The sequence below is a fragment of the Brassica napus genome, chromosome C7 (genome assembly GCF_020379485.1).
Source record: "Brassica napus cultivar Da-Ae chromosome C7, Da-Ae, whole genome shotgun sequence".
In the NCBI taxonomy this organism is placed as follows: domain Eukaryota; kingdom Viridiplantae; phylum Streptophyta; class Magnoliopsida; order Brassicales; family Brassicaceae; genus Brassica; species Brassica napus.
The window spans coordinates 22,627,020-22,646,962 of NC_063450.1; the positions used below are offsets into that span (position 1 = coordinate 22,627,020).

The following is a 19,943-nucleotide window of genomic DNA, read 5'->3' on the forward strand; positions in this document are numbered from 1 at the left end:
CGGTTTAAGGTGTGGATCAATGTATTTTTCAGATTTAAGGTCCTCTTATTTCAAACACAAGGTTTCAAGGCCTTTAGGGATTCTATCTTAGATGATCAGGAAAATGTTCCATATTTTCTTCATCCCATTGGATCGGATCATTTAGTATAATGATTTTTTTTTTCAGTTCAGATCAGATTGCTTGAAAACTATGAATGATCTATATCCCTAACAGTCGAGATTTCATGTTCAGTATGCAATATTAGTATGCAAACAATATGCAATCAAGCAAACCAATTCAATCATGAAATCAGGTTAGGGTTTTCGAAAAATATACCATATATTTATTATTATTTTTTCGAAAAATAATCAAATCAGAAATTATTGTGACTTAAAAAAATAAATCAGGAAGATTTGATTTATTCAAGCAATTTATTATATACTTTTCGATTTAAAAATAAATATATTTTCTGAGATATATCTCTGATATTTCGATTTTAAATATTAAAAAATATTTTTTTTCAATCCTAATCAAGTTCTAGTCGTTATCAATCATCAGGAAAACAAATTTCTCAGACAAGAACATGAGGTAAAACCTCGGATTAATTTATGAAACCATGATCAGATTTTCAAAAAAAAATTATGTAACATGCAGTCCTTAACAGTTCTAGTTGATTCAGATCAGATAAGAACATTAAACAGGACAATAATGATAAGTTTAAGCAAGTAACAGTCGGTTTCTTTCAACATATAGCAGTCAGATTTTTTTAAAAAAATTGTTTAACTTTCAATCCTAAACAGTTCTAATGTGAAACTATCATCAGGAAAAGTTTTAAACAATTTTAAAATCAGTTTCAGATTAAGAACATGTTCAAAAAAAGTTCAGGTTCGAGATTTTAAAGAGTTTATGGTTTCTGGTTTTATTTTATTTGCAGAGACATGTTGCTAAATATAGCTACATGGCTGCGGATGGGGGTATTTAATACTTTATGGGTTTTAGATGAGTTTTCGATGATACCTGAAAACTTTTGATGGGTTGATCGGTCTATCAGTTAGAGATCTTCCTGGTTAGCTGATGGATTGCTCGGAATTATTGTTTTTGTTGCTGCTTGTTGGAATAGGAGACTGGTATATGGTTGAGAGAGATTTTGGTTTCTGGAACAAATTTTTCGTCTGTATTGTAGTTGAGCGTGGGGGCGCGTCCGAACTCCGATTGATGCGGGGTTAGCGGCGTTGGCTTCGTCTCGTCAAGAGCTTTAATTTGGTATCTGGCTCGTCGTCTGGATCCACCGGAGTTGAGGGATAGAGCTGTTTGAAGTTTGTCAGGAATTAGGATTTTTACTGCTCGAATTTATTTCTGGTTTTTAGGGTTAGGGTTTATGAGAGCAACGTCGTGCTGATAACGTGTTGTAAATGAAGTGTTGGGAAAATACTTCTGTTATCATTACTGTCGACCAGAAGGTCCATATATATACAAGGTATTAGACCGTCATAAGGTCATGTTTATCCTAACAAAATAAGGATAAAGATAAACACTATGTTACAAATATACATGGAATATATATTGGATAAACACATAGTCTCTGGTTGTCTTTATCATGTCCCGGATTGGGCATGCAGTACGGGCCGGTCCATGGTCTATCATCATTTGGTTTATAACATTATTAGATTTGTTATTAGAAAAAAATGAAAATGTTGATGCTACGCGTTCTCAAGATTTTCAGTACTTGACATGACACGTCTGCTACCTGTCCAACGAGTCTTGAGTCTCGAGCTTTAGAAAACCGTCCACTTATTTACGACCACGTAGATATGACACGTCTTTCTATCCAATCAGAAATGGGCTGTGACGATGTACGTTGTGAGAATAGCAAAGTTGATCCCTTTTTAAGGTGGGTGGTGAAATTGAATACGATCAAGACATATAATAGTAATAAATATATTAGTAGTTGGGAAAACAAAAACAAAACAAAAAAGTGTTTTTTTTTCTCTCTTCAGCTCGATCGAGATCACAGCGTTTTCTTCTCCGGCGTAATCATGGTATCATTCGATCTTTGCATATGAATTCATTTTTTTTCATATGATTAGCATTTATATTTTTATTCTACGTCTGATCTAATTAAGGTTGTATACTGTGTTAGGAGGTATAATGTAATGGATCTACTCTCTCTCTCTCTCTCTTTTGTATGATCAATCTATATACAAAAAATGATCTCTTAAATCTGTTAATCGTATTCAATTAGCTAATATCAATCCCGATTATGACAGACATACGTTGATCCGTTTTCGAATTAGCTAAGTTTTTTTTTAATATCTGCACTATTGTTGTTTGATTGTTAGATGCATGGCCAAATCTTTACCCAAATTGGATGTTTTTTTTGTTGTATGTTAAAGAAAGAGTTTCCGATTTGGAATATGTTTGATCCTGAAAGAACCGTTACCAATTGGAGATAATGTATGAAAACTGATTGATTTTGATAATTGCAGACAACTTCAAAGAGACTGGCGGACAGGAAGATAGAGAAGTTTGACAAGAACATTACTAAAAGAGGTTTTGTTCCTGAGACCACCACCAAGAAGGGCAAGGACTACCCTGTCGGACCCATCCTCCTCGGTTTCTTTGTCTTCGTTGTCATTGGCTCTTGTGAGTGTATTTCCTCTTCTTTATTCCCCAATCTAATTCACTTTACTTTGCCAAAACTTAATCTATGTTGAATGAGGGCACCCAAAGAGCTTTCTTCTAGATATTGGCTTCTTGATTGTTATGACCACTTATATACCCATGTGCATGTGTTGTCTTCATATATATATTTACTAACTTTCATACATGATGCTTTGTTACAGCTCTCTTCCAGATCATCAGGACTGCGACCAGCGGAGGCATGGCATAAACCGAATCACCATTCAAGCTAAGAGGAAGCAGTTTTCATTATGAATTTCTCTTCTTCTGTCTTGTCTCTTTTTCCCTTTGTACTGTACAATGTGTCAACTTTCTGTTTTTCTGTTTTACCACAGTACTAATGTTATGCAGAACAGAATGTTTTCTTTAAAGTTATTATATATCCAACGTTAAATGTTTTCTTAAACTTAGATGCCCTTATACTTTTGGTTCATGTAGTTGATACTAAATACAAAAAGGGTTAAAAACAGTTTCACTTCCCAAGCGGTTATAATACAACCCAAGTTACTCATTACAATACCAAATGTTTTTGTATATTACAATTACAGTCCCACTAATCAAAACAAACAAACCAACCGAGTGTGAACCGTACGTAAAACTGAACAAGAGAAGAGAAGAGAGGAGAGGAGAGAAGATCAAGCCCTAGCCGTAGGGGAAGGTTGAAACGCTGTTCCGCAAGCGATCCAAAGTCTCTTTCTCCCACGAGGAACGGTACATCCAGGAACCTTGGCCCACTCCCCAGTAACAGCATTGTAAGTTATCAGACGGTTCATCTGTCTGGACCTCAAGGACAACAAAATCAGACAACCTTTGTTGCCTAGACAATTCATCCTAACGTGCTTTCCGTAAAACTCCAAGCACCATACGTTTGGCATTCTGTCAACCTCCTTCCACAGCAGCGTCATCTTCTGCAGCTCCCACACGCAAACGCACGTGGCTGCGTTTTTACTCACAAGACCCACCAGCATCAGCCTCTCTCCGCACTCGGCTAGCGTGTGATCGCTCAGGTGCGGCGGACACGGTATGATGTACTGCTTCCATCTCCCAGAGACCATGTCGTAGGACAGTATCCCTTCCGGATCCGTTAACATGAAGTAAAACGTGCTGTTAATAGCCACAGGCTGTGACTTGAAGTTGAGCAGTACTGGGAGCTTAATGTTGGACGGGATGATCCCTCGTTTGGTCCATACGTTTCTCAAGGAGTCATAGACTTCATACGCTCCTTCGCACCCAACCCACAAGACCTTATACCCATCACTTGTGGAGTTTCCGTTAAGAGTCATACCTACCACAACGCGAGACCATACCTTAAACGACCTAGCGGGCAACTCTCTGAAAGACTTGGTCAGAGGGTTGCTCACGTAGAAGTTGCGATGACCAATGTCGAGGAAGCATACTAGACCTCCCGCAGAAGCCATTGGCAAGACAATGGTCTTCTTGGGTAGGGCAGGGATGACCGGATGTCGCCATTTTTTGGAACAAGGGTCGTAGACTTGTCCCGAGTTGACATTCTCGTGGGTTATGGTGTAGAACCACGGGATGGTCTGAGGAAGGTCGGTGCAGTATTTGGAGAAGCTATCTGAATCGATGAGAGCGTTCCATTTGTGGCAAACAGCACGGAACTGGAAGAGCGTAGCAATAGGTAGTCTGGAAAGAACAGATTCAAAGAGATCTTGGGGAAACTCTTGCCAGAGTTCTTGATCCATGATGCCATCATCTGCTTCCGTGCGGGATTTTACTTGATTCTTTTGTTTTCGAGATCGCTTGGCAGTATCTAACATCTTCAAGTACCGGGGCCTCTTTCCAGCAGCCATTAGAGTATCACAAGAAACATCAGAAGAAGTGTCGTCAAATAAGGGCAAACAGCATCTGGTGAAAAAGAAGAAAAAGGAACAATATCTGTCAGGAAAAAAGACACCTTTGTCCTCGTTTCTAGAAATGAATTCATTACACTGGAAACAAAGACTTGTCCTAATATCAAGTACACTAGTGCTAAAAGAATTAACATTTTTTTCCGGTTTAAGCATTGGAAACACTAAAGGTATTTAGAAGGTTAAAGAAGTGAAGCTTCTTCAAAATACAAAGGGAAGGCCTCTCAAGTAAGGGATTCACAGTAATCATTCATCAGCAGGGGGTGGGTGCTTGCTTTTCAAATGAGACCAACCAACATTTAGACAAGAAGATTGAAGTAAAGAAAGCAGCTGTAATAAAGGCAGCAAAATATTTCTATGAAAAATAGAGAGCTTTTTTATATAAGCTCAAATTGGGCAAAAGAAGATTTGGAATCAATTGAGAAATCAATTTCATATCTTTCAGCTTGTTCAAAAGCAAATAACAGAGAAAACAGGAATAATCATAGAGATGGCATGATTCCGAGGAACAATTGAAATTGAAGCATAAGCCCTAAAAGAAACACATTACTATGAGGTTTCGAATTCGCTCTAATAGGATTGAAAGCACCGTACATAGATCTAGCCTGAGAGGGAGAGGGATGCTCACCGGTTCTGATGCTGAGGGTTGTGGAGAACTACAAACGAGGGAGAAGAAGACGAAGAGGAGGGAGGCGAAGGAGGAGGAGGAGAGCTGTTTTGCAAGAGCTCTTGAAGCTGTCCGATGAGCTGTCTGAGCATGGCAAGCTCTTCTTCCATGCCCCGCGTCAAAAGAGAGAAAAAAATAATCAATGGCACAAGTCAGGAGCAGTAGCAGCCATTCTTTAGAAAAAAAACGAAGCTCCTCTCACCATCTCTCCGCATCTCTCTCTCTGTCTTCTTAAAACCATCTTCTTCTGTTTGTCTTTTTATCTCTTCTCTCTCTCTTTTGCTTCATCTTTTTCCATGTCAGTTGGCCCCCTCATCATTATATTTCTTCCCAATTATTCCAGCTTTTCCTCTTATTTCCTCTTTTACCCCCATACTTCCCAATTTTTCTTTTTCCCCCCCTAACTTTATTCTTCTGTATGTTATATTTTCTAATTACAGTTTCATAACACATTTTGTTGTTATAAGTTTTAACAATATATAAAGTTGTATACTATTATGCAAGACAAATGCTCTTGACTTACTTCAAAATGAAGTTTTTATACAACTAAAATCATTTGTCTTCGATAATAGTATACAACTTTATATATAGGTAAAAAGTGTTTTTTCTCTCTCTTGCGAAAAAATATGCGATTAGGGGTTTTCGTTCCATCGCCGCTGTCACCGGACCTCACGCTTGAGGACGAGAATTCTCTCTTTCCCCCCCCCCCCCCTTCTTACAAAATGGTCTCCTATGCAGCTGCTGTTTTGATGTCTCGTTCCCCCCACTCAGTTTCGGATAAGGAAGTTCAGGCGCTCGATTCTCAGATCGACGCCAAACTCCAGCTCTCTTCCATTCCGACCTCTTCTGCTCCGACGTATGCTGAAAGATTCAAAGCGTCTCTCAGAAATCTCCGAAAGATCTCAGATCCAACTTACCTCGAAGACGGCACACCAGTGGTTCAAGCTCTCCCGGTTGTTCTTCTCCAAGCCTCTGAGTTGTGGAAAGACCACATCGTGACCCACTTCCATGGTCGACGGCCTCACCCGGAAAAAATCATTGCTGATTTAAACCCGGTATGGGAAAAAATTGGAAACATTACAGTCCGTACAATCTCGGAAACCAGCTGTCTCATATACGTGCCATCAGTTCAAACTAGAGAGTTGGTATTACAAATGGGATATTGGCAGGTTGATCATTGTGCTTTTTCAGTTTACCCCTGGTCTGCAGAAGGGGATCTTCAGGAGCAGGAGCTAAAGACCGCTCCAACTTGGGCCATTCTCCGGAATGTACCACCACAGCCATAATCACCTTGCTAAAGCAATGTCTGCCACCGTCTGATCCGATTGTGCTTTCATTAAGTGATGATAAGTACCTATGGAGAACGGGAAATGATTCCCTTTCAAATGTTTTCTCTACCGCTAAGACGTGGTCTACTCTTCACCCTCCAAATCCTCTGGTTTTTTGGCATTCTCAAGTCTGGTTTGCTGGTAGAATTCCCAAGCATGCGTTTATCTCTTGGTTGGTGGCCTGGAACAGATTGGCAACTCGGGACAGGATTAGAGCTTGGGGTCCTGAGGTATCTCCGGGCTGTCTCCTTTGTTCAGGGTGTGATGAGTCTAGACAACACTTGGTCTTTGACTGTGTATACAGTTCTGAGATCTGGTCTTACTTTTGCTCTCGCACCCAAGTGAATCCTCTCATAGGGTTTGAAGAATGTCTGAGGTGGCTAAAGACTTCTTCCACAGATCCAAACATTCTCCTTATAGTAAAGCTCATCCTCCAAGCTGTTGTTTACATGGTTTGGAAAGAGATAAATGGTCGTCTCCATTCAAGCGTGAGCAGACCTGTTCAAGCCATCATTCAGGAGGTTAAACAGACCATCAGATTGAGGCTTGATCCTTTATCTCGGAATATGAGAATCACGAGCAGCTCTTCTCTCACTTACTTGGGTACTTGGTTAAGTATCTTCTAAGGGCATTGTTAAGTCTCTGAGTTTTTTTTTAGTTTTGGTAAAAGTAGGTCTTAAATTTTGTAATTCATTTTTGCAAAATAAATAAAGAGGAAATTATTAAAAAAAAACTTTACATATAGTTAAAACTTATAACAACAAAATGTGTTATGAAACTGTAATTAGAAAATATAACGTACAAAATGTGTTATGAAACTACAAGCATCTGTACCGGAGACGTTTCCGGGACGGGAACACTGTGGGGACGACACGGGGATGGAAACATTTAATTATGGAATGTTTCTGAATAGTTTGTTTTAATATTTTCATTTCTTAATCTTGTTCCCTTTCTTTTCATCCAAATAAAAAAATAAGAAATAGAAGTCTAAACTAGATTTTGAATTTATAGCCTTCTTTCTAATGTTTTAGTTTATAAACTTTTCACTAGACAAGATTTACAATTATATTTTTTCATTTTTCGGTATATAAATATACATATATACATATATTTGTTGATATATATATCCCGTATCCGTATCCATAAATATTTAGTTTTGTCGTTTCCCGTCTCCTTCTCCGTTTTCGTATCCGTATCTGTCCCCGTATCTCGGTGCAACATAGGTTACAGCAACACTGAGTGGAGTTGAAATATAGATATGTTGCATATGACTGTTTTGGTTGAGCAAATGATTAAGGGAAGGTGCTGTATTGTGTAAGAATAAAAGAATATCAGTAATACCATTGTTAGAAGAAGACTGCAAAAAACTTGATTCCAAAGGTTATACTACTGTATTTGTTTTTTTTTTTTTTTTTTTGCTAAATACTACTGTATTTGATGCTATACGAAAGTGATTGAATGTGCGAGAAAAAATGAGCATGGAGTGTAATTTGTGCTTAATTTGCCTGGGGTTGTCTTTTTCTTTTTGGTGTAATAATTAAGTTTTCAAAACCATTCCACACGGTTTGTAAAAGTAGTCGTAAAGCGTGGAGGTTGATTCATTTTTGCCATCCCATCAATAAGCTTTGCTCAATCATGTCACTTCCATTTAACCATAGCAATTGCCATTTAATTATAAGAAAAAATGATGAAACTAACTCATGATAACCTCTCAATGCTTTCTTTTTCTTCTCCAACTATTCTTACTAATGTATATACCGTCCAATTGAATTGATACAAAGCAGTAAAAAACAAATTATTAGCAATGATTTATTTCCCATCATTTGTTTGTTTCTATTCAACCTTTGAATGATGAATAAGCTTTTTTTTCTTTTGTTCAAAAGCATTCTTGGCTTCTCTTGACTAGAATTGTTCAGGACAACTTTTGACTTAAAAAACTTGTTCGTGTGAAGACTTTATCTCCGGTTCAAAATTTATCTTCAGTTCGCCGAACTGTTTGGCCGAGTCATCACAAGTTCACAACCCGGTCCGATTCGAAGGGAACTGTATTTGGATGAGACAAGCCAACAAAAATACAAAAGTATAAAACAACAATGGGCAAAAGTAACTTCAAGACAACATTAAAGGATGCATATTTTATAGAAAAACCTATCAAATTTCTTCATAACAAGTAGTAAACAGGATAAACACATTCTACAGTATAAAGGAAAAAGAGACAAGCCAGAAGAAGAGAGATTCTCATATTGAAAATGAATCTTCTAGCTTGAATGATGATTAGGTTTACGCCATGCCTCCGCTAGTTGCAGTCCTGATGATCTGGAAGAGAGCTGCAAGAAAGCATGTAAGAAGGTTAGTAAATATATGAATACAAACACATACACATAAGATGATGCCAACAATAATCAAGGAGCACGTAGCTATTTGGTGCCCTGAACATAACATAGAGTAACTTAAACCAAAAATAAAGGTAAAAGAGATTGGTAAAACTGACATGAACCAATGACAACGAATACAAAGAAACCGAGGAGAATGGGTCCGACAGGGTAGTCCTTTCCCTTCTTGGTGGTGGTCTCAGGAACAAAACCTCTGGTAGTAATGTTCTTGTCAAATTTCTCTATCTTCCTGTCTGCCAGTCTCTCTGCAGTTGTCTTCAATTATTAAAATCAACTTAAAGAGTCAATAATCATTAATATACGCTGCCCATTGTTGTCTGACTACAGATAGCAATGGTTCTTTATGGATCAAGAAATATAATCAGAATCAGAATCTCTTCAATAACCCTCATCAAAACATCGAAATTTGGGTACGCACAATTTAGGCATGTATGCAAATCAAAAGAGAAACTGGGAACATGCCCGGTTTGTAGACATAGCATAAAGAAAATTTTATTTTGGACTCCCAAAAATTTAGTGATCAATATGTATATAGATCATTTGGTTCTTAAATTGATTAAAGAAAATCTATAAATTTTGGAAACGGCTTTTGATTGAGAAATGGCAATTGGGATTTTAGCCAATTTCTAAATCAGTTGCATGTTTTTTCCTCAAAAATGGAGAAACTCACTTCTAGTGCATTCCTCTATTCTGAGGAAAAACGTACAACCTGAGATGCTCTTCGCCATGCACAGTACTCTCGTCTAAAAGCATTTTCTTAACAAGTTGCTAAAACGAAGAAAGAAGTGTGTTTACTTGCTTGTTAATTGTTATATAGACAGAAATCAAAAAGAGACTACACGAGTTTCGTTGGTTTGTAAGAACCATTTTGAGGCAGATCCAGTCAGTGTAAAGCAGAGGAGAGAAAGTAAGCTATCTTCAACTTCATATCACAAGCCGTATCTATATATATAGTAAACGTCGCTGATAATGAAGAAGCTGCACTGTTTCTAACATAAGAATCCTAAATCATTCACACACATACACACACTCTATGCCTCCCTTCCCTCCTGTCCAAAGCAAGTCAGAATCTATAGATTCTAGCTGCAACTCATCTACACAGTTTTGGTCTCCCAGATCAGAGAAGAGAAGAAAATAAAAAACTTTACAGTAGAATCGTTTTGTTTCCTACAAGAAAGTTCAGAAAGGATTATTACTAGAAACTGAGATGGGCAAGCTAGAGAATTGTATGTTACTACTACTTCAAGAAGATGCAGAGGAGACGCTAGTTCTAATATTCCTTCACCCTTCTCTTCTTCCATCCCATTCCCTCTTTATGATTCTGTGTCTGAAGGTGAATTGAAAAAACGAGAAACTTCTCTGTACAACTGCTCTGCTTCAAAGGGTTTTGATACATACCCATCCATTCCACACTTTAGACATTCCTCATGCGTAGCTTGAATCACATCAGCAGTCATTGCTAACACCGGAAGATGCCATCTTGATCTCTTAACTTCCTCTTCTGTCAAAGCCTTCCCATTGTTCATTTCCTCTTCCATACCCCGTATTCTCCTTGTAGCCTCAAACCTGCAGAAAGACATCTCAAGTATTTATTACATATTTTCAAACATTATTACAAACCTTGCTGTAACAGTCAGACATTACCCATCCATTTCTGGCATCTGAATGTCCATGAAGCAAGCATCAAACTCGTGTGGTGGCTTAAGCAATGAGATTGACTTTACCCCGCTCTCAGCGCATACCACATCAGCTCCATACTTTTTCAAAGCTCCTGCTGCCACTCTGAGGTTCACGTTGTTATCATCCACAATTAGTATTTTTCTGCCAAGGAGAAGATTCCTGAGAATCAAAGCAGGAGGTCCCTTGCGTTGAGGAGTTTCCCTGTTCCCAATACCTAACCCTCTCTGCAAAGTTGCTGCCAGCATACTCGCCCTTAATGGCTTCACTATCAACACTGGAGGGTCTATAACGTTGCTTAAAGTATCTGATACTGAGGTGTCTATTGAATTTGCTAACAAAAACAGTTTAGGAGAATGGACAAGAGGTTCCTTAACGAACACATCAGCTTCTTTATTCCACACTTCTTGCTCTACGAGTATCATATTCACAGTGGTAGCGCAAGTCTTCATGAAACGTAGAGCCTGATCAACAGATGGAACTAACTCAACTCGGATTCCTAGTCGCTGAAAATGGTACCACGAGACTTGCGCTCTAGCAGGCCTATGGTCCACAAGTACAGCTTTCATTCCCTCAAACTCGGGCTTATTATTGTTATGCAGTTCACTCTTTCTTTCAGTTGAATGCACGCCATTAGCAAACACGGCAGTAAATGTGAACGTGGATCCAACCTTGGGAGTACTCGAGAATCCAATTTCTCCCTTCATCAGTCCTACTAGACACTTGCTTATGCTGAGCCCGATCCCTGTGCCCCCATGCGTCCTGGATATAGATGGTCCAACTTGCATGAACGGTGTAAAAATGCGTGACTGAGCTTCTACAGGGATCCCTACGCCAGTATCCTCAACTGAGACGATTAGGTTGATTTCAGATGGTGCTGGTGCTAAGCCCCTATGTCCATTGGAGCTGAAAGCTTTGAAGTTTTGCCAGCTTCTCTGCCGGTCTGCAACTGGAAGCCCGCTCAGTGTGTTTTCTGATGCCTCTACATCACTAGAGTCTAGTAGCTCCTCCACCAAATGAACCGTTACGAAGATGTGTCCTTTCTCAGTGAACTGCCAGGATGTTTATAACTGATCAGCTATCAACTACGATGTGCATGGAATGGTAAAAAAAGTATGTCACGTTTACCTTAATGGAATTACCCATAAGATTTGTGAGTATTTGTCGAAACCTTCCAGGATCCCCAATTAACATTTCTGGAACACGGTCAGATATGTATACTGCCAACTGTGTTCATCATCAACACTTACAAGTTACAAACAAATCTTGCTTTGCAAATCATTAAAGATCATTTGTGTGTTTACCTCTAGCCCTTTTTCTTGGGACTTGCCAGAGAAGAGTGACAGGACATCGTCTAATATTCCTCTCAAATCAAACCGCACCTCCTCAAGCTCAACCTTTCCAGATTCGATCTTTGCTTGATCCAGAACCTCGTTTATTAGCGAGACTAAAGCTTTCCCACTTGCCTGTGCGGTCCTAACGTAATCCTGTTGTGTAACATCTAACTCTGTGTCCATAAGCATATGGAGCATTCCTACAGCCCAAATCAAAGTCAACATGAGATCACAAGTGGAAGATATTTAGTTCCGCTTTTTTCTTGAGTAATAGTATTCATGGAAGAGAGGTGAGATAAGGAGTTTGATGATACTCACCAAGAACACCATTCATTGGAGTTCTGATTTCATGTGATACAGTGGCGAGGAACTGCATACAAGAAGTTAGACTACAACCCATCCCTCTATTAGATGATGCATGTACGTACCTGTGACTTGGCGACATCTGCTGCTTCAGCCTTTTTCTTGAGCAGCTCCATTTTATGACAATCTTCTTCTGCTCTGCGTATTCGACTCAAGGTTGCATGGAATATATGTGCAACAAGCAACGCAATCACAAGGATACCAAAAGATGTCACCATCGATTGCACTGGCCATGGTGGTTTCTGCTTAAACCTGCAAAGAGGAAGAAAGCTCACAACCCGTTCTTCTTTCAAACAAGAAGAAACAGAAGACATGCTGAATTGGCCAAAGTACCTGCAACGCATTTCATGCTTTCTAAATGGATCGCCAAAGTTTAGTTGACTAACATGTTCCAACACATCAGCCGACACATCAGAACCATACATGCTAATGGGCTGAGAGTGGTTGGTGGTATCGTATACATTGACAAGAATCGTTTGCTTGCTAGCCAGCTGCTGAAGCAAGTTTTCCACCAAGGTTTCAATGTCAAACACTCCACCAAGATACCTTGAGGGACATCCAAATAAGAGATCAAATAATGAGAAAAAGTGAAAAATTTCAAACTCCGTTTATTTATTTTATACGTCTATGGTACAAACCCGTTAGTAGCCTCGATTCTCTCTTTTGGCGTCGCATTGGAAGGGAGATCTCTCTTGTATACAGCAAACGTCAAGATCACCCCAAGTCTATTCGTCTTTATCAGTGGGAAAGGAGCTGTCAAAACCCCTTTACCTGATCTCCTGGCCCGCAACACGTTTTCACGATCTTCCTGTCAATAAAAAAAACTCAGTGAGCATTGCTCCAAACTATAAAGCAGAGATTGAATATGAACAAGCCATGTCTTACTTTCCCGGACAGCATATCGAGAGAAATAACGTGGGAAACCGTGTCCTGAGCAAAGATGACAGGAGCATACTCCTCTTGAACAGGGGATGGTTCCAAAGCTTCTGTGTCGTAGTCATCCTTGTGAACAGGGTTCTGTTCAAGTGAATCCATCCTCCTAATAGTCCAACCTTGCTGCCTCTCAAACTCTTGCCTCTCTGAGTGGAGCACTCTCACAGCGTATGCGACCCCGCTCGTGAGAGGCCTCTCAAAGGAAGTTCTATCAGTGTACTCCGAGAACGTCCTCTACAAAAAAAAAAAAAAGCTTCTTCATGTTAGTATAAAGTGAATGATTGGGAGACAAAAAGAAGGAGAGGAAGCAAAAGAGACCTGATCGATGGCAGAAGGAAACTTGGCATGGTGGAAGGTGGAGATCAAGATAGACATGGCTTGAACATGATTCATGCTGACGTTGAACTGATCCTGGAGCATACTAGCTCTCTCATCGCACATACTAGCAAGCGTCTCTTTCCTCTTGTCCATAGCTTGAGAGCTAAGGCACCAGAAAGTCCAGAATGAAATCAAAACCCAGGAGACGACCCAAGCAACCAGCACCTTCCTCCAAAAAGTCTTGCCGAATCTAACGGAGCCAAAGAGATGATGAGAGAAACTCGGGATCTTGAGTCCGCTTGTGGAGATCTTGTTCCAGAAGAAGCACATGTTATGATTCTTCATCTTAGTCTTGTCAGGATCACCGACAGAGCCGACGGGAAGAGGAAACTTGTCGGCATCAACGAACCAGGAAAGGAACCAGCAGCATAGCATCCAGAAGAGCTGCCCAATCTTCAGACAAAACCCTAGCACGTGGAACAGACTCATCCACCACTTGAAAACACACACACGATCAAACCCCAGAACCAGAGAAGAATCACAGATCCTTGTTGTCTCTCCCACAACCAAAAAAAAGAGGAAAAAAAAAAGGAAACCAAAGACAGAGGAGAACGTGTCAGATTAGACTAACCAAAGGCGCCCTTTTACTTAAATCAAAGATAACGACAGATAAAGAGAGGAAATAGCCAAAACCAAAAATAAAAGGCTGAAACAGGAACTTAAGAGGTTCCAAAGTGAGATTCCTCCAAATCCAAAACAGTAAACATATATTGTGTACGTGAATTGACTAGAGTATGGTCCTCCAATACAACAGAAATTGTGAGTGTGATGATGAGAGCAAGAAGTATATAGAGACAATAAAGGTGAAAAGGGAGCTTGAGTTGATATCTAATGGAGGGAGGAACTAAGAATTAGGAGGAGAAGCAGAAGAAGAATCTACCATTGGGAAAGATGAGATGAATATGGTGGAAGACAAATGTCGGCTTCCTCTCTTCTGTTCATTATCTTTCTTTCTTTTTTTTCTTACTTCTATATTATTATAATAATCTCAAGCATATGTACTAATTACGAATAAACGAATAATTTTTAAAATTCATTCCTGAAATTCCGTGGTACTGTTAAAAACTCGATTCTATAGCAAACTGAGATTTGTTGGCTCTGTTTAAAATCTCTTAACCTGTTTTTTTTTTTGAATTAATTAGCACTTTAATTGTTTAATATACACATCATTTCAAATGATTGGTAAAATAACTTATCCGATGTTATTAAATAAATAAACGGCTGCAGCAAAAAAAAATAAGAAGGAAAAAAAAAAAAAGTTAAGTGGGGCCCACAAAGAGGAGGAACAAACGCATTATGTGGTCTCACTTCTCACCCTTCAATAAGAGAAAATTAATTAAATTACATAAAATACAAAAGGCGTGTTATGAGACGAGGGGTGCAGTAGTTGGTAAAGTGACAACAAATGTTTGGCCAGTATCAAAACTATAATACACGCTTCGAAAATAACCCAAAGGCCAAAGCTCAAGCTGTTAGTCAAATTACATATAACCCCGTTTATTCTTATTCAATATACACCTGCTTTAATAAATAAAAACAAATAGCCAAAACTAAACAGAGAGAGAAGCATTCCCATTGTTTTTTTCACACGTTACCACCTTCCACTGATACGTATTCGTTATTGGGTGTTTATAACAACCGACCCGGAGGATCATGGTTTTACCGGTTCGATCAACACGCGTCTTGAAACTCTCCTCTCCATCACTTATTGATAAATATTGGGCCCAAAATTATGAGGTTAAAAGCCCACTAAAAGGTATCTTGAGAGCCTCTTTCATTCAGTATCTCGTCTTCGATCGATCTGATGTATTGGGAAATTTTCGGTTTTATCTCAGTTTCATTCTTTGCTTCTCTCTCTATAATCTTTGAAAGCACGACGCAGAGAGAGAGAGAGAGAGAGAGAGAGAGAGAGAGAGAGAGAGAAAAGGATCAGAAGAGGAAGACGATAGAGAGAGAGAGAGATGGATCCAGACGCAGTTGCCAAGGCCTTCGTCGAGCACTACTACACGACCTTCGATTCGAATCGCGCGGGGTTGGTCTCTCTCTACCAGGAAGGATCCATGTTGACCTTCGAAGGGCAGAAGATCCAGGGCTCTCAGAACATCGTCGCCAAGCTCACCAGCCTTCCTTTCCAGCAGTGCAAGCACAACATCACCACCGTCGATTGCCAGCCCTCTGGTCCCGCCAACGGCATGCTCGTCTTCGTCTCCGGGAATCTTCAGCTCGCTGGAGAACAGCACGCTCTCAAGTTCAGCCAGGTTGTTTTCCCAGAAATCTCCTTCCCCCCTCGATCTATGTAACTTCGATTTGAGTGTTTTCTCGTAATCCTGGTTGTCGATTGTGTTACGATGGGGTCTCTAGGGTTTTAGATTGGTATGCTATTAGGGCACTAGAAGCTTGATTGATCTGCAATTGACACGATGTTTCATATTCTCAGCGATGCATTGAGTAATAGCTCTGTGATTAGGTCTGAGGTCAAGAGTTTTTTCCCCAATTGATTGCGTTAGATGTAATTCAACTCTGTAGTGTGTGTATCATCTGCTGCTCTGTGATGTGTGTATCTCTCTGCTGCTAGACACTCTGTGTATCTATCATCTGCTACTAGAAACTTTGTTTCTCTTTTTAATGGTGAAGACTCTTAACTAGGTTTGTGGAGTGATGCCTGCATCATTCAACTCTTAGTGCTACTTGTGTCTTTGTTATCAGTGTTGTACGAACTTCAGTCAGGCTACTATAATGTAAATGGTAGATATGTATCATGTCAATCTGACCTACTCGTAGTGAGGCTACATTTTTCATCTCTTGTGTTCTGAATCGTGGATATTGGTTTCTTTCCCTACATAAGAGTTAACATAGAGATCAGCACTGCACGTTGTTTGGATTTTGACTGTTTCATAATTGTACTTCCTTCTGTGCCCCAGATGTTCCATTTGGTGTCGAATCAGGGAAACTACTACGTGTTCAACGACATATTCAGGTTGAACTATGCCTGAGGAATGTGGTGGCATGGGTATATGGACCATTGTTTCAAGTCAAAAGAGACTGATGGAAAGTTTGGGGGTTTAGATTCATGTTTTGGGAACTGAAGCTTTTACGTTAAATCAATGGAGCTCTCTTGTTACTTTGATTGAAATGACTCCTTTTGTTTTCGGGCACTGATCCATGATTCAGTAACTGCTTATTAAGGATAAAACAAAAGGTTTGTTTGAAAGAAATGTAGTTCTCTGTTGGAACTCTTTTTCATACTGTGCATTTTTTTTACAAACAGTAGCAAATATTGAGAGTGTGACCACTGTTTCCAGATTGCAAATGTATAACACAAACAGCTCACAAAAGAAAGCTATTATTATTCATCATCGTCGTCGAAACCCAAGTCTCGCAACAGCTCGGGCACTTGGATATGAACTCCAGTGTTTGTTCCATTCCCATTGTGATGATTGTCTTCGTCCCTGGCGTTGGAGAGTTTGTTCTTGATAGGACGGATCTTACCTTTGAACATCCCGGAAAACATACCTCCGATGGATCGGATTGGGTGGGTTAATCTCTCTTTCATCATGTAAATCATTGAGTACTCAGAGAGCTGCCAAGTCAACGTCAGGATGATCAAAGCAGAGAGCAGAATGTGGGTTACTTTGTTCTGCCTCTTCACCTCCTTGATGTCCTTGGCTATTTCTTCTATGCTCTCTTCCAGTTGTCTCTCACCCTCTGCTCTTCCTTTAGATGTTAAAGATGATTCTGCTTCTTCCCTGGTAGTCTCAACTGCTTTTGGGAACGGATTTGGTGATTCCAACTGAGTTTATATATAAAAAAATTTAGCATCAGCCCCGAAACTGGAACAGGTCATCAAGACATGCCAGTACAGAGAATGTTCTTCTGGCCATCAAAAAGCAACTTGACAAAACACAAACTTTACTTTATGAGAATGGTCATTTTTTGTTCATTGAGAAAGATAAGCCCACGGTTACATCCCAAAACAACCAGTTGTTCAAGTAAGAATAAGGAGACGCTAACAAAGATATGTTCATCTACTTTTTGTTAATGATCCAACCACAGCGAGTTGGAGCTTTTGGTTTGCAAACAAAACTTTGTGATGAAAGCACGCATCACAGCAGAACAATTATTACACTGACTCGTTTAGTTTTTTTTTTTTTTTTGGTCAGAAAAGTCAATGATTGAAACATACATCATATTCAATCTGGTGCTCACAAAAGTTGATCGCTGGGCAAACATCAGATTAATCGATTTAAATGAAAATAAAACGGATGGGGGAAAAGGGTACCTGAGAGATAATCCTAGAGAGCAAAAGCTGATCGTCATCGTCTTCAATAAAGGATTCACCAGCAATTTCTCTATTCTTCTTCTCATCAAGAAGTTTTTCGATGGCTCTGCTCAGAACCTCCACATCCTCACTCGACTCCATACCCAAAAACTTTTGCTTCTATAACCTCTCCACCGCCCTCTCTCTATGTATCCACCATCTCCCTTGGAAAGATGTTTGTTGCTTACACTTCTCTTTTTTTTTTTTTTTTTTATGTAAGCGGACACGTAACATCTATTGACTGCTTCTTGAATAACTCACGGCACCTCCAGCCATTTATTCTTCTTTTGTCTATCCGAGAAATTTGATCGAGACGGGTACAATCCAAATTTGTTTTAATGTGATTTGGTTTTGTTATTTCGATTCTTATGAACCAAAACCAGTCGTGAATTCATACGGTTTAATTCTGTAAAATCCAAGCTAACAAATGAAGCTTTACATTTCGAGGTTATGATCGGGACCTGACAACTTTTATCAAACTACAAACAAATATTTTACGGCTAAATTGGATAAAAGAAACAAAAGCGAAGACAAATGTACTTTTTGTATGCTTTTTATAAGAAACTCATGTTACATAATAATAATAGAACCATCCATGAAAAAAAGCACAAATAAGAAAGGTTCTCTCTACTATCTATCTAACAGACAAATCTTTTTGAAAGTAAAAAAAACAATATCCACATGGTTTTCCCCAACCAAAACACACAGATAAAAGAGGATATAAAAACTCTAAATCTGGATTCTTTTTTGGTCCTCTGCATGAGGGATGATGATAGCATCACTTCACAACAGCTTCCATTCTACAAATGAATTATATCCAAAACAAACATTGTAACTAGGCATGAACATGAATCGGCTAGCTTTAATTTCGGGAAAAATGTATTACGGCACACAACGACTAATATATGATTTAGCGTTTGTTGAATTTCAAATAAAGCGGTCAGAGTTACGTTTGATCCTGATTCTCTAAAAGCCCCAAATTCAATAATAACAAGAAGATCTGGATAGACTCAAACGAAATTTACCAGAAACCTCCTTTCTGGGGGGAGACGGTGGCGCCAAGACGTAGCAGAGGATTGACCTCCCGGCCATGGAAATGGCGGAAACGATCCCGACGACATAGAAAACCACGATCAGAGCCAGAACCCAGGGCAACAGGAGGAAGCCGATGAAGAAAGTCACAGATCCACAGAGCATAAGGGCAACAGATACGCCGAGAAGCAGCCACGCGAATCCCGACGGAGATATGTGAGCCATGGAAAGCGACGACGAAAACCGAGGCCGACGACTTCTCACCACCGGTGAATCGGGGAAGTGGTCCGGGAGAGAAATGGGCATCGGAGGAGAACGGAGGAGAGACAGAACAAGGGCAGATAGGTCGTAGAAAGCCCTACTAGACTCTTCATCTCTTTGTCTTCTCATCATGTAGGTGAAAGTCGGGATAATAGATACGCCGATGGTCTGGGAGAAAGAAAGGTTTTAGGAGTAATGGAGACAATAATGCGGTTCCCCTAGAGACAAGGGAATTGAATCTTCTCTGCAAAAGGATCACTTTTTTATATTATTTTTTTTATTAAAATCTCTGAAAAAAAGCAGATTTCTTGTGTTTGGATAACGAGAAAAGCAACGGAAAATGAATAAACAATAAAGAAGGCGCGCGTGTGAAGAATACGCGGCGGTGAGGCGAGTTTGTGGGATGTTTGTTTCAGAAGAATGGAGGTGGAAGACAATTTGAGAGGGGGGGGGGGGGGGGGAGTGTGGGTCCCTTTAATGACGTGTAGTGCCTTATCTTCCACCACATAATCTTATATAACTCTCTTTTCTTAATTTTTGTTTCAATCATGCCAGAGAAGTCGTTTTCTTCATTTTTTTTTTTTTTTTGGCTATTTGACTTTTACGGCTAGTTTGAAATCATATAACACGAGTTTTAAAAGAAGAAAACATGTTGTGCCTCCAAATTGTTACACCAAATAAGAAAAGTTAATAATGCATCTGCACTTTACAGACTTGTCTATTCAATCC

At 39.5% G+C, this 19,943-nt stretch overlaps 7 protein-coding genes across 9 annotated transcripts; 2 read left to right on the forward strand and 5 right to left on the reverse strand.

Moving 5' to 3' along the window:
- The first annotated feature begins 1,845 nt into the window (after nt 1–1,845).
- Nucleotides 1,846–3,065, forward strand: LOC106358024 (stress-associated endoplasmic reticulum protein 2-like). The gene is made up of 3 exons (XM_013797762.3): nt 1,846–2,019; nt 2,467–2,623; nt 2,824–3,065. Exons 1-3 carry the CDS (start codon nt 2,017–2,019, stop codon nt 2,868–2,870), a joined length of 207 nt encoding a protein of 68 aa, XP_013653216.1. The 5' UTR covers nt 1,846–2,016; the 3' UTR covers nt 2,871–3,065.
- Nucleotides 3,066–3,114: 49 nt separating this feature from the next.
- Nucleotides 3,115–5,495, reverse strand: LOC106425452 (F-box only protein 6). Of its 3 annotated transcripts, none has more exons than XM_013866187.3 (2): nt 5,159–5,495; nt 3,115–4,528 (listed from the first exon to the last, which is right to left on the reverse strand). In XM_013866187.3, the coding sequence occupies exons 1-2, from the start codon at nt 5,305–5,307 to the stop codon at nt 3,295–3,297; spliced, it is 1,383 nt and encodes a 460-aa protein (XP_013721641.1). In that variant the 5' UTR covers nt 5,308–5,495; the 3' UTR covers nt 3,115–3,294. The 3 variants fall into 3 exon arrangements, with proteins under 3 accessions (XP_013721641.1, XP_048618406.1, XP_048618405.1); XM_048762449.1 differs by having other exon boundaries at nt 3,115–4,458; nt 5,159–5,427; XM_048762448.1 differs by having other exon boundaries at nt 5,125–5,331.
- A 3,171-nt stretch (nt 5,496–8,666) lies between these two features.
- Nucleotides 8,667–9,229, reverse strand: LOC106425389 (stress-associated endoplasmic reticulum protein 2-like). The gene is made up of 3 exons (XM_022705953.2): nt 9,221–9,229; nt 9,017–9,173; nt 8,667–8,852 (listed from the first exon to the last, which is right to left on the reverse strand). Exons 1-3 carry the CDS (start codon nt 9,227–9,229, stop codon nt 8,806–8,808), a joined length of 213 nt encoding a protein of 70 aa, XP_022561674.2. The 3' UTR covers nt 8,667–8,805.
- A 612-nt stretch (nt 9,230–9,841) lies between these two features.
- Nucleotides 9,842–14,643, reverse strand: LOC106425428 (histidine kinase 3). Its single transcript, XM_048762450.1, has 10 exons — nt 13,544–14,643; nt 13,178–13,459; nt 12,931–13,100; nt 12,626–12,838; nt 12,358–12,544; nt 12,248–12,299; nt 11,900–12,129; nt 11,724–11,822; nt 10,563–11,647; nt 9,842–10,484 (listed from the first exon to the last, which is right to left on the reverse strand). The coding sequence occupies exons 1-10, from the start codon at nt 14,030–14,032 to the stop codon at nt 10,232–10,234; spliced, it is 3,060 nt and encodes a 1,019-aa protein (XP_048618407.1). The 5' UTR covers nt 14,033–14,643; the 3' UTR covers nt 9,842–10,231.
- A 734-nt stretch (nt 14,644–15,377) lies between these two features.
- On the forward strand, nt 15,378–16,841 carry LOC106425431 (nuclear transport factor 2A). Its single transcript, XM_013866158.3, has 2 exons — nt 15,378–15,861; nt 16,525–16,841. Exons 1-2 carry the CDS (start codon nt 15,565–15,567, stop codon nt 16,594–16,596), a joined length of 369 nt encoding a protein of 122 aa, XP_013721612.1. The 5' UTR covers nt 15,378–15,564; the 3' UTR covers nt 16,597–16,841.
- On the reverse strand, nt 16,767–18,251 carry BNAC07G11320D. The gene is made up of 2 exons (XM_013866156.3): nt 17,883–18,251; nt 16,767–17,393 (listed from the first exon to the last, which is right to left on the reverse strand). Exons 1-2 carry the CDS (start codon nt 18,021–18,023, stop codon nt 16,950–16,952), a joined length of 585 nt encoding a protein of 194 aa, XP_013721610.1. The 5' UTR covers nt 18,024–18,251; the 3' UTR covers nt 16,767–16,949.
- Nucleotides 18,252–18,448: 197 nt separating this feature from the next.
- LOC106425430 lies at nt 18,449–19,618 on the reverse strand. The gene is made up of 2 exons (XM_013866157.3): nt 18,947–19,618; nt 18,449–18,721 (listed from the first exon to the last, which is right to left on the reverse strand). The coding sequence occupies exons 1-2, from the start codon at nt 19,344–19,346 to the stop codon at nt 18,705–18,707; spliced, it is 417 nt and encodes a 138-aa protein (XP_013721611.1). The 5' UTR covers nt 19,347–19,618; the 3' UTR covers nt 18,449–18,704.
- Between the last annotated feature and the right edge of the window lie 325 nt (nt 19,619–19,943).